Genomic DNA, 13,374 nt, shown 5'->3' on the forward strand with positions numbered 1-13,374 from the left:
CTTTTTGCTTTGCTCCCAACTCCGAAATAGCCCCATAATGTGTTTCCCTATTGAGCGAGCACTGAAGCACTATGGACCTCATTCAGAGGCGGTCGTTAGTTGCAAGCAGTCGCTCTGAATCAGGGCGGCCGCTTGCATCCTGAACGATCGCCTCCTTGTCGATCGCTAAGCTGTGGGTTAACACCCACAGCTCTAGCGACCGACATGGGTTATGGTCGCGATGGTCAAGACCATTGCGACCATCGGGCTTACGACCAGGCCTTAAGGTTGGGTCTGGGCACTCGTAAGCCCAAGGGAGCATCCTGCTCTATTGAGCAGAAAGTTCCCCACTGACATTAGCTATGATGTCAGTGGGGCCGCCCCCAAACGGCAAGCGTTCCGGCGGGAACGCGTCCATTTGGGCAGGCACGCCCCCTGCCCGCCTCCCAAACGGGGCGAGCTGTCACTCACTATCGACAGCTCGCCCCGTCTGCTGCGAGACCCCTTGCGACGGCGAGTCCGTCGCTAGCCAGGTCTCGCGCATGAGCACAACGGTGCCGGCTCCGTCGTGCGCGTGCCCAGTGGGGCAACATCGAGTCGGTTGCGATCGCTCAGCGCTTGCGACCGACTCTGAATGACCCCCTATATGAGGCTCTTGGTAATATCGGATATGAGTATTTGATGGGCTGTACAGTAGCGGGAGGAGGGTAAAGTCTACAGGAGGAGATTACTGTAGCCTTAAGCATGAGAAGATGAGCGCAGGCGTGATAAAAGCGTGAGCTGCCACATTAGTCGTATGTACTTCTATTCACAGTTTGCGGTATGTTTTTTTTATCTTTCTTGACAATACATTGCCTATGTGAGAACCTGTATTCCTATTGCGGTGTTCTAAGTGTACACCTAATGTCTTTTGGCCATCTTTAGTAATATTTTCTTTGTCTCTAGCTGCCTGCTCCACTGAAGTATTTAAAATAGCCACAAGGTAATCCAATACGTCATTTAAAGTTGAGTCCTATTCCTTTATTAACATTTCATCAGCCTTTAAGTAATATGTGGTGTTTCTTGTTTTTTTGTGTGTGTGTGTAGTGCTTACATTCCGCTGAATAATTACCTGGTATTTAATGATGTGGATGGGTTATACACGTATACATTTGAAGCTGAGAGAAAGGTTTGTACAGTGGAGCAGAAATTATAACCTTTTCATTGCATTGGCATTAAACCCAAACACTAGAAATGTGTTTTTTAACATCAATCATTTATTGAAAGTTTTGTGGGGGTACAGAAAGGAAAAAAAAAAGGGGGGGGGAATTGGGGAAGGGTACAAGCACAAATTTAACAATGTACATAATGTGAAACTAACAAACAATACACTGGTTTAGACAAATCAATAGAGAAACATATTGACTTAACTTATGTAGCCGAACTTTAACTGGAAGTGGTGTAGGGTTCATTCAAGCTAAATTGTAAAGGATCCAACAAAGATGATTTGGTCAGAAAAACTGCGCCCTCTCCATACTGATGCCCAAGCCATCCATATCATTATTATGGAGAGGAAGCAGAAGTGGAGTAAGGCGTAGATTCTGTTTCCTTCAGAAAATGAAAATAGACTTTATTGAACACTTTATTAATTGGAGAAGGAAGAGGCTGTTTCCAGCATTGGGCAAGCGCAGGGCGGGCTGCTTTCAAATGTGCCCAGGTATAAATATCGTTGGTGCAACGGTGTGGAAGCAGGATGGATATGTAACAGGGCTAAGGATGGAGAAGGGGATAAGGGTAACCCTAGAACCGTAAGGCACATATCCACTACACGATTAAAACGAATGATAACGACATCGTTATCGTTCGTTAATCGCGCAGTAATTATGCCGGCAGCGATGCGCACTCCCACTGGTCGTTGTCGGCATCTGTCATCGCCTGAACATGGAGGCCAAGCTGACGAGATCATCGGGTTGTGCATGTTCGGGGATGAGGGCGGGTGCCTGCACTGAACATCATATCTTTCAGTTGTGGGCACATTATCCACTGCACAGTATGATGAACGATTACAATGTTGTAATCGTACAGTTGATCTACACTTGTGTAGTGGATATGTACCTTTAAGGTATTAGAGAAAATACATCTAGGCAGTTATCTGCAAAGCAGATAGTACAATACAATGTGTCCTTTGGAAAGTGATTTAAACATTTAACTGACAATTTAATTCCCAGAAAACCGTTCAGAAATGGTTGTTTTATTTTATTACTTAATAAAGTTTTAAAAATATATTTTTAAATATTTTATTTAAAAAAATATATCTAGGTGGCCCCCCACTATGATAACTGCCCACCCCCTATAGGCAATGGACCCCCCAGGTGTCATAAATCCTAATAATATCCCCCACATCCCAATAATCGTAAAAAAATATCCCTGTTTTCTAATCCAACCTCCCGCCCCCCTGCTGTAAAAAGACCCTTTTTCTTGGCTCCCAGTATAATTGTTTTTTTGTTTTTTTTTTACTATTTTACTCCCCCTCCAGAGTCAATTACTCTATATTAGACCCCCCTCCTTGCCCACACTGATATTAGATACCCCCCGGCCCTCATGGTCATACACCCCCACTCCCCTCCCTCATATGCAGAGTCCCCCCTGCTGAAGCTGATCTCTGCACTTGCAGAGATCAGCCAAAAAGTGCTCCTCACATTATGATCCCCCAGCACATGCGCCCAGGAGTGGCGTTCACACGGCATTCTGGGACGCGATTCCGGCAGTTATGTCGGCGGTCACGGACTGCCGCATCACTTCCGGGGAGTCGGTGGAGAGTGCAGAACGGATCTTCTCTGCAAAATCCGGGGGAAGCAGCGCGGTGGCATGTGATTCGACGTTGCCAGCTGAAGCACTGCTAGCTGCAGTCCGACGCTGCCAGTTAAGTGGTTAAGCAGGGATTGATGGGCCTAAAGCTGGCCACACATCTAAAGATTATCTATCCAACCAGCCAATAATTGATTGGTTGGAATGAAAATTTGGTAATGTATGGGAGTAACTGATGATCAGCAATTTGCTCCTAAATGCCAGAAAACAGATGAAAATGGTCGATCAGACAAGTTTGTTTAAATGTTTGATCCAAACAATTTGTTCAAACAGTTTTGGTCCATTTTCCGGCGTTTGGGAGCAAATTGCTGATTATCATTTGCTTTCATACCTTACCAGATTTTCATTCCAACCAATCAACTAGTTGGCTGGTTGGACAGATAATCTTTAGATGTGTGGCCAGCTTTAGACTTACAGGGCTAGTACTCCTAAAACACATGTTAAGTCGGCCTTAAAGAGCCTCTCGTGACATTCACAAATGAAATGAAAAATGTTTTGTAATAATAGTGTGTGTATATGTAGAAAGTTTGGTGTGTTTTATATATGCTCTCTTGGGTTTTGTTTGCTATAGGTTTCTGAAACTTTTACACCTATTTGTGACTTACTATTCTGTTGTATAAGAAAACTTTTAGTAGTTTATTTACTAAGCAAGCTGCCGCTTCTCTGCGTGTTTAAATCGCAAACTTAAACCGCCAGTGACGCTAATGTCATACAAGATGTGCTGAGCAGTAAGTTAGCGCTGTGGCTGGGAATATAATAAGCACAGGGTTTGCTGATTTGAATTGGTCTTTTTTTTTTATATATATATATCTGTGAACAGGATAACTGCCCAGCATGTAGCCAGCTGCCCCAGAACATCCAGTTTCCTTCCTCCGCTAAACTGCAGGAGGTCCTGGATTATTTAACAAGCGACACGTCATTGTAAGTAATACAATTAAAGGCAATATTAGACGGTAAAAATGTTCTTCTTGGATACAAATGTACCATCATGTACAAGATCTGCTTTGTGTAACGTCATTGCTTGATACAGCAGGTATTGTGCCATATTAATATGGTGAAATTAAAATTTTATCATAGAATTTAGTATGGATTAATGGTTCAAGACCAGACAAGTGGTTCCCCCAATGCCAAAATATTTTGGGACCTTGTGTAGCTCTGGGAGTACCTGGAAATATATCGGATGGTTTTGCAACTTAATCACAAACTGGTGGGTGGTTGGTTACTGTGTCTGTGGGAGTAGAGGGTCTAATCTAATTAATTGACATTCCCCCTTGCCAGCCTTACTGTAAAGCTGGGTACACACTGGCAGATATATTGGCCGATCAATTGATCAGTCAATATATTGTGTGCCTGTCGGCCAGCGTGTACCAGCAATATGTCTGTGAACAACGTCGTTCAGACATATCGCGTCGGCTGTGCTGCACAGCTCATGCCAGATATTCACTATATGGACAAAAGTATTTGTAATTGAGTAGGTTCAATCAGACCTGTTGCCACAGGTGTATAAAATCAAGCACCTAGCCATGCAGTCCCCATTTGCAAACATTTTGTGATACCAATTGAGTCGTTCTGAAGAGCTCAGCGACTTCAAGCGTGGTACTGTGATAGGATGCCCACCTGCGCAATAAGACGGTTCGGGAAATTTAATCCCTGCTGGATATTCCACGGTCAACTGTGATATTATTAGAAAGTGGAAGTGTTTAGGATCAACAGCAACTCTGCCTCGAAGCGGAAGACCACGTAAAATCACAAAGCGGGGTCAATGACTGCTAAGGCGCATGGTGCGTAAAAGGCGCCAACGCTCTGCCGATTCCATAGCTGAAGAGTTCCAAACTTCCACTGGCATTAATGTAAGCACAAAAATTGTGTGGGGGGAGCTTAATGGAATGGGTTTCCATGGCCGAGCAGCTGCATGCAAGCCTCACATCACTAAGTCCAATGCCAAGTGTTGGATGGAATGGTGTAAAGCACACCGGCACTGGACTGTGGAACAGTGGGAACGTGTTCTGTGGAGTGACGAATCACGCTTCTCTGTTTGGCAGTCAGATGGGCGAGTCTGGGTTTGGCGGATGCCGGGAGAACGTTACCTGCCTGACTGCATTCTGCCAACTGTGAAGTTTGGTGGAGGAGGGGTTAATGGTAAGGGGCTTTTTTCAGGGTTTGGGCCCTTATCGCTAGTGAAGGGCAATCTTATTGCGTCCGCATACCAAGACATTTTTAGACAATGCTGTGCTTCTAACTTTGTGGCCACAGTTTGGGGAAGGCTCTTTTCTATTCCAACGTGACTGTGCCCCAGTGCACAAAGCAAGGACTATAAAGACATGGTTTGATGAGTTCAGTGTGGACGAACATGTCTGGCCCGCACAGAGCCCAGACCTCAACCCCATCGAGCACCTTTGGGATAAACTGGAATGGAGATTGCGAGCCAGGCCTTCTCATCCAACCCCAGTGCCTGACCTCATAAATGCTCTACAGAAGAAACACTCCAAAGTCTTGTGGAAAGCCTTCCAAGAAGAGTGGAAGCTGTTATAGCTGCAAAAGGGGGACCAACTCCATATTAAAGTATCTGTACAGTGCCTTGCAAAAGTATTCACCCCCTTTGCATTTTTTACGTTTTGTTGCCTCACAACCTGTAATTTATTTTTTTTTTTAATCTGAATTTTATGTGATGGATCTGCACAAAATTGTCTAATTTGGTGAAGTGAAATGAGACCCAATTACCTTCAGAAGTCACATAATTGGTGACATGAAGTCTACCTGTGTGAAATCTAAGTGTCACATGATCTGTCAGTCTAAACACACCTTTTCTGAAAGGCCCCAGAGGCTGCAACACTACTAAGCAAGAGGCATAACACCATGAAGACCAAGGAGCTCTCCGAAACAAGTCAGGGACAAAGTTGTTGAGAAGTAATTCTGGGTTGGGTTATAAAAAAAAAAAAAATATCCAAATCTTTTTTTTTTTTTCAATTTCGTTTATTTATAGGATATTTTTGTTTTCAAAACACAATACAGAAAAAACAAAAATAAAAACAGATTCCCCCCCACCCCAAAAAAAACAAGAAAAACCACAAATTATAATAATCAGCCATTTACATATACTCTCATTGATACAAATACCCAATCAAATTCGGTATATAAGTAATACAGATCAAATATCTGCACAAAATAAATCTCAGCCATTCAATTTAGCAGAAGAATCATAAACAAAAACTCAGACTATCAAAACATCATTATGCCGTCTCGTCGGTTGCCAGCCCTTCAGCGTCCGAGAGCTCCCCACCTCCAGTAATATAATGGGAAGAAGAAAACCATGGGCCCCAAATACGCTCATATTTAAGAATACAGTCACGCTTAGTATATAAAAATCGTTCATGGCCCACCACTCAGCAAAAGTAGGGCCCCTAGATGCCATCCAAGTGCGGGCAATACAAACCTTTGCCAGGGTCATTGCATTAATCACATATTGGACTGTTAAACGATTGGCACTGTCCAAGAGACCCAATCCAAAAATACACATTTTAGGGGACAAAAGGGGAATACCATGTTCCGTGTTTGTGACACAGTTGATGACCTGGGTCCAAAACATCCGGACAGCAGAACACTCCCAGAGGAGATGCCAATATGAGCACTGGGGAGTAGAGCATTTAGGACACCTATCAGAAGCTCCAGTTCCAAATCTACTCAATAATAAGGGGGTGAGATACACCCTGTGTAATAAAAAAAATTGTATCTGTTGAAATCGCACTGCAGAGGTGGCAGACACAGGATTATTCAACATTAGAGACCACTCTTCATCATCTAATGGACCCAAATCATCCACCCATTTAAGTCTAAGTGGTGCTAGGACATTATCAGAGTTAACGGTTAGGAGGTAGGAATATATTCGAGAAATCAGTCTCTTACCACTAGTCGCTTGCAGCATAGCCCTAACAGGATAAGGAGTAAAATGCGGAGGGCCAGAAGAAAACTGGACAGATAGGGCATGTCGAAGCTGTAAATAGCGAAAAAACATAGAATTCGGGACCTCAAATTCAGTCCTAACAGTGTCAAAAGTTTTGAAGACCCCATCACTATACAACTGTCCGAGGGAGAAAACCCCCCTCCTGGACCACAAAAAGCTACAATCGAATAGGGCCAGCTCTCCAAGAGTGGACGAATGCCATAAGGACAAATCAGGATCAATACCTTCCGCCCCCACTAAAGCACGGGCCTGTTTCCACAATATATGAGCCTGTGTGACCAATGGAGCTCCCCCCGTAGGGCACCTGTCATCAAGTAGGAGTTGTAAAGGGGAATGTCTACTAGAAACAGTATGTACCAAGAAAGTAGGCAGATCCTGGCTCTCATCACCCAGAACCCATCCCCGTAGATGAACTAATTGAGAGGCCAAATAATAAAGGCGAAAATTCGGCAATGCTAGGCCACCCAACCCTCTAGGTCTACATAGGGTTTTAAGTTTTATTCGAGGACGTTTTTCTGCCCAGACTAATGAGGAGATATAACTATCTATCAATCGAAATATACGAGGAGAGATATATACAGGGGCCTGCTGAAAAACATACAAACATTTTGGGAGAACTATCATTTTTACCAAATTCACCCGACCTGTAACGGTCAAGGGAAGTTTATTCCAGACGTGCAGCTTGGATCTCAGGGGGTCAACTTGTGGCTGGACATTAAGCGGAACGAAGCCCAACATAGATGATGTTACCCAAATTCCCAAATATTTAAACCTGGAGGTCCATTCCAAGGGGGTGTTCACAGCACCAACCGGAGTAGAAGGACCATGAACAGGAAGATTTGCTCCAGTTAATGCGTAGCCCAGAAAACCGTCCAAAAGAATCCACCACTGAAAGAAGGGTGATCAAAGACTCCGATGCATCAGACAAGAATAACAGCATGTCATCCGCATAGAGAGCCACCTTGTCGACCCTTTGCTGTATCTGAATTCCCCGTATTCTGGGGTTACTTCTGATAAGACATGCCAAAGGCTTGATGGCCAGGGCAAAAAGAGACGGAGAAAGAGGACAGCCCTGTCTAGTACCTCTAGAGAGGCGAAAAGGAGGAGAAACATATCCATTAATACAGACCCGCCCTAAAGGGGAAGAATATAGTAATTTGACGCAAGCTATAAATCTAGGTCCCATCCCAAAACGAAGGAGGATCTCCCAGAGATAGTGCCACTCTACATAATCAAAGGCCCTGGCGGCATGCAAGGATACCACCACTGCCCCGTCGTCCACAGAGTCCGCCAGCTGCAAAATCGAATATAATCTCCTAAGATTTTTGGAAGTAGACTTTCCTGGCATAAAACCAGTCTGGTCAGGATGCACCACCTCCCCAATTACCTTATTAAGCCTAAGTGCAAGCACTTTAGCCAATATTTTAATATCCGTGGAAAGGAGGGAGATCGGGCGATAAGAGCCAGGATCAAGGGGATATTTGCCAGATTTGGGAATCATAACAATAATGGCCTCTGACATAGAATGGGGAAGAGCACCCAGGTCACACAGTTCATTAAAAAGGTCAATAAGTCTGGGGAAAAAGAAAAGGGCATGTCTCTTATAAATCTCAATAGGAATCCCATCCACCCCTGGGGCTTTACCTCCCGGAAGTGAAGAAACAGCCACCCCAATTTCCTCTACAGTAAATGGAGAATCAAGGAATGCTCTACTGTCCTGGGAAATGCATGGAAGGGATATATGTCCCAAATATTCAAATAATTCATCTAAAGCATAGTGGGCCTGGGAACAATAAAGACTAGTAAAATACTCATAGAACACATTTGTAATAGCAGGTGTAGAGGAGTGCAAGTTACCTAAGGAGTCCCGAATTTGTGCTACGACCGTGACGGGGCGGACCTCCCTAGACAGATAAGCCAGGAAAGCCCCAGATTTATCCGAATCTAAATAATAACTATGCTTAACAAAAAGCAGGCGTCTTCTGGACTTATCTAAAAGGAAATCAGATAAAAGTTTAGCGGCCTCCAAATATGAGGATCTAGCAGTAATGGAACCAGAGGACAGATATTGCTGTTCAAGCATAGTACAACGTTTTTCCAACTCCGCTTCTTTTTTCTTATGGAAAGTTTTAATACTTATCACCCTACCAATTAAAGAACCACGAAGTACACCCTTAAAGGCATCCCACAAAATGTCATAAGAAGCAGACCCAGTATTCTCAGCGAAAAAATCACTCCATTGGATTCCAATTCCGAGCCAGCAGCCATTAATGTAAGCCAGAAAGGATTAAACTTCCAAAAAGAGTGACCTCGTGGAGCAGCAACATCAATAGTCAGTAGTAAAGGGGCGTGATCCGACACACCACGGGATCGATACTCCACCTCCACAACCTGTGGGACCACGTTCCCGGATATCAAAGCAAGATCGATCCTAGAAAAGGAATGATGAGAGGCCGAAAAGCAAGAGTACTGAGCCAGGCGAGGGTGCCGAATCCGCCAAATATCCACCAACCCAAGCTCGTCCACTAAATTGGCAAAAGAATTAGGGGAGGGACCAGACACAGTCGAACTTTCACGACACCTATCCAAGGCAGGGTGTAGCACATTATTAAAATCCCCTACACAAATAACTGGAGTATTAGGGGATAAGGAAATAAATTCAGCAGACTTTTTCAGGACCTCACTAGTATAAGGAGGGGGGATATAAACCGCAAGAATATGGGATGGGGAGGAGTGAATAGATGCACGTATAAAGACATATCTACACAAGGGGTCAATTTTAACTTCATCCAACACAAAACCTAGGGATCTACGTACGAGGACTGACACACCTCTGGAATGTGTGGAGTGATAAGCCCAGCCTATCCAAGGTTTACGCAAAGCCAAGACTTTCCCACCCACTAAATGTGTTTCCATCAAACAAATAATATCAGCCTGAGCCTTTTTTATCTGCATCAAAACTAAGGAGCGCTTGACCCGGTCATTGATGCCCCGGACATTCCAGGAGAGAATTTGTAGAGGGGAACCTAAGCTAGTAGACATAATGGGGTTAGCCACACACCAGAGGGGAGAGGAGATACTGACATCCGAGACAACATAGCGGGGGGCAACCAGCGAGACATGGCATCACTACATAATAAAAAACACAATAAAACCTGAAAATATAATAAATAAGAGCATAATAGTTTAGAATAAAACATTGTAATGGCGTAAAATAAAAAAAATAAAAAATCCCATACAATAACCCTGAAAAAAAAAAAAAAACACCCCACAACCCACCCTGTATATCCACCCCAACCAGATATACCTAAATCCCTAACTTACCGACTACTAACCCTTAAACAAAATACCCAATAAACCCCTTTATATTATTTTTTTAAAGAATAAAGAGTAAGAAAGAGGGGGGAGCAATTCTTACCTCAAAAGTAAGGTGGATTGTCGGCCAGGCCCAGAGCAGAATTGCCCTCCCCGGTACCCAGCACATAAAATTACAGTATGAAACGAGTACCACAACAATATTACCACTTAAAGAGCAACTAAGAGCGAATCATCATCAGATTAACTAAGAAACAGGCATAGCTCACGGAATAACAAGTCCAGGTCAGTCCGGAGGAGCATCGTCACCAAGGCCCCTAAGATCCAGCCACGATGAAGCCTCACGTGGAGAATCAAAGAAATGAGATCGTCCATCAGCCACCACACGCAGATGAGCAGGAAATAATATGGCGTAGGACAGGCCCAGATCATGCAAGCGACGTTTAATCTGTATAAATTGGGACCTAGACTTCTGGACATCCATAGAAAAATCTGGGAACACTGCAACCCGATTTCCATTATATTCCAAAGGACCACGTAGAGGAGCCAAACGAAGAATCGAATCTCTGTCCTTGAAATGCAGGATCTTCGCAATGAATGTGCGCGCGGGGGAGCGCCAGGAGGCAGAGCCCTACCAGGGATATGGTGCGCCCTTTCTACCGCAAAGTGGGCAGTGAAATCATCTCGGCCAAAGGTGTCCACCAACCATTTTTCCAGAAACGACTCCGGTTGAGAGCCTTCCGATTTCTCGGGTAGACCAACAAAACGGATGTTATTTCTACGAAGTCGGCCCTCAATATCGGAGATTTTAGTGCGACAGGCCACCTTCTGAGACTCCAAGGCCGAAAGCCGTCCCGCAACCGGAGCAGTGATATCCTCTAATGTAGAGATACGAGTCTCCGCCTCACCAACTCGTTCTCGTATCGTCTGCATATCATGACGGATAAGGGAAAGCTCCACATGAACTTCAGATATCTTGCCGGACAGCGTTTTCTCTGAAGAGGTGATTGCCTGCTATAAATTATGCATAGTGATCTCAGGCTCCACAGGAGGGTCCTCAGGAGCAGGTGGAGAGGAGGGCTGAGAGGAATGAGACTGGGTCCCCGAAGCGCTGGATCCCGTAGCCCCACCAGTTCCAGTACGGGAAAACTTCTCCAGCCGCGTAGCGGCCGACTGCTGGGAGTTTTTTCCCATTACTTCTAAATCGCAGGAACAAATTCAGAGATCAGCAGGGTGGTAGCCAGCTACTGGGTTCACAAGGAGAGGGACTGTGCAGGCAGGAAAATTATCAGAAATATATAAGTGCAACAGAGTTCAAATCCAAGCTTGCAGCCACAACAGGCAGTTTCCCTGGAGTTTCAGAATGTCCTCATATATCCAGGGAGAGGATCTGCCACCTCCCCAGCCTCTCAGGATTCCAAACCACAGTGTTTTGTGCCCAGCACTGAGGATAGGAGCCCCTGATGCAGTTGGATCCTGATCCAAGATGGCGGCCACGATCGGGAATCGCAGGTCCGCAGCAGTACTCAGGATAGTGAGCAGAGAGTGTGAGAGGGTCCCTCACCTCCCCAGCACCCCAGGGCACCCTCCAGACTGCAGAAGAAAGAAGCGCTGGAGCCAGGAGCTGTCACAAACACCAGGGGCCGAATCCAAAATGGCGCCCGCGACCAGGAGACGCTGCAGGGAGAGAACTTCAACTCGCACAGCAGCCAGCTCACCCAGATCGACCCAAGGACTCCAGGAGCCAGGAGTGGTAAGTACTGAGGGGTATACCAGTGTCAGGGACCGGGTACAGGGGTCAGGATGGATTTATTAGGATATTAGGGCCTGGGAGCTACTATATCAGCCTCCTACATCCAGCCCATCCAGGCCACGCCCAATATCCAAATCTTTGATGATCATCCGGAGCACCTTCAAATCCATCATCATCAAATGGAAAGAACATGGTACCACAACAAACCTGCCAAGAGAGGGCCGCCCACCAAAACTCACAGACCGGACAAGGAGGGCATTAATCTGAGAGACAGCATAGAGACCAAAGGTAACCCTGAAGGAGTTGCAGAGTTCCACAGCAGAGACTGGTGTATCTATGCCTGTGACCACAATAAGCCGTACACTCCATAGAGCTGGGCTTTATGGAAGAGTTGCCAGAAAAAAGCAATTACTTAGTGATAAAAAATAAGAAGACACGATTTGAGTTTGCCAAAAAGCATGTGGGCGACTCCCCAAATGTATGGAGGAAGGTGCTCTGGTCAGATGAGACTAAAATTTAACTTTTCGGCCACCAAGGAAAAGGTTATGTCTGGCGCAAACCTAACACATCCCATCACCCCAAGAACACCATCCCCACAGTGAAACTCGGTGGTGGCAGCATCATGCTGTGGGGATGTTTTTCAGCAGCAGGGACTGGGAAACTGATTTGAGTCGAGGGAAAGATGGATGGTGCTAAATACAGGGATATTCTTGAGCAAAACATGTTTCAGCCTACCTGTGATTTGAGACTGGGACGGATTTTCACCTTCCAGCAGGACAATGACCTGAAGCATACTGCTAAAGCAACACTCAAGTGGTTTATGGGGAAACGCTTAAATGTGTTGGAATGGCCTAGTCAAAGCCCAGATCTCAATCCAATTGAGAATCTGTGGTCAGACTTGAAGATTGCTGTTCACAAGCGGAAACCATCCAACATGAAGGAGCTGAAGCAGTCCTTGCCTTGAGGAATGGGCAAAAATCCCAGGGGCAAGATGTGGCAAGCTCATAGAGACTTATCGAAAGTGACTTGCAGCTGTAATTGCTGCAAAAGGTGGCTCGACAAAGTACTAACTTTAGGGGGGTGAATAGTTTTGTACGCTGAAGTTTTCTGTTATGTTATCCTAAATGTTGTTTGATTCACAATATAAAAAAAACACAACGTCACAATTGTAGGCATGTTCTGTGAATGAAATGATGCACACCTTCAAACAATCCATTTTAATTCCAGGTTGTGAGGTAGCAAAGGGGGGTGAATACTTTTGCAAGGCACTGTATTTGAATACAATGTCATTACAGTCCCTGTTGGTGTAATGGTCAGAGGTCCGAATACTTTTGTCCATTATAGATATATCTGTCCATCGTGCTGTGTGTACGGACGATTAGCCGACCTCCTGTCCACTTGCCAGTGGGACCCACGGCTAGATGACAGATGATAGTTGTTCACTGTGTATGAACAGTCATCATCTGCAGATATGTTAGGTGTGTTCCCAGCTTTACACACCCTCTAATCATTATACCTT

The 13,374-nt window shown here is 45.0% G+C and overlaps 1 protein-coding gene across 3 annotated transcripts in view; it reads left to right on the plus strand.

Moving 5' to 3' along the window:
* UBA3 (ubiquitin like modifier activating enzyme 3) overlaps positions 1-13,374 on the plus strand; it is a 40,207-nt gene that overhangs the window by 23,677 nt on the left and 3,156 nt on the right. For all 3 annotated transcript variants that reach the window (XM_088473373.1, XM_088473374.1, XM_088473375.1), the window contains 3 exons: positions 925-961; positions 1,066-1,147; positions 3,647-3,747. In XM_088473373.1, coding sequence (XP_088329499.1) covers positions 925-961; positions 1,066-1,147; positions 3,647-3,747 — 220 coding nt within the window. The remainder of the gene's footprint in view (positions 1-924; positions 962-1,065; positions 1,148-3,646; positions 3,748-13,374) is intronic.

The sequence above is a fragment of the Taudactylus pleione genome, unplaced genomic scaffold, assembly GCF_031769625.1.
Source record: "Taudactylus pleione unplaced genomic scaffold, aTauple2 ptg000135l, whole genome shotgun sequence".
NCBI classification, from domain to species: domain Eukaryota; kingdom Metazoa; phylum Chordata; class Amphibia; order Anura; family Myobatrachidae; genus Taudactylus; species Taudactylus pleione.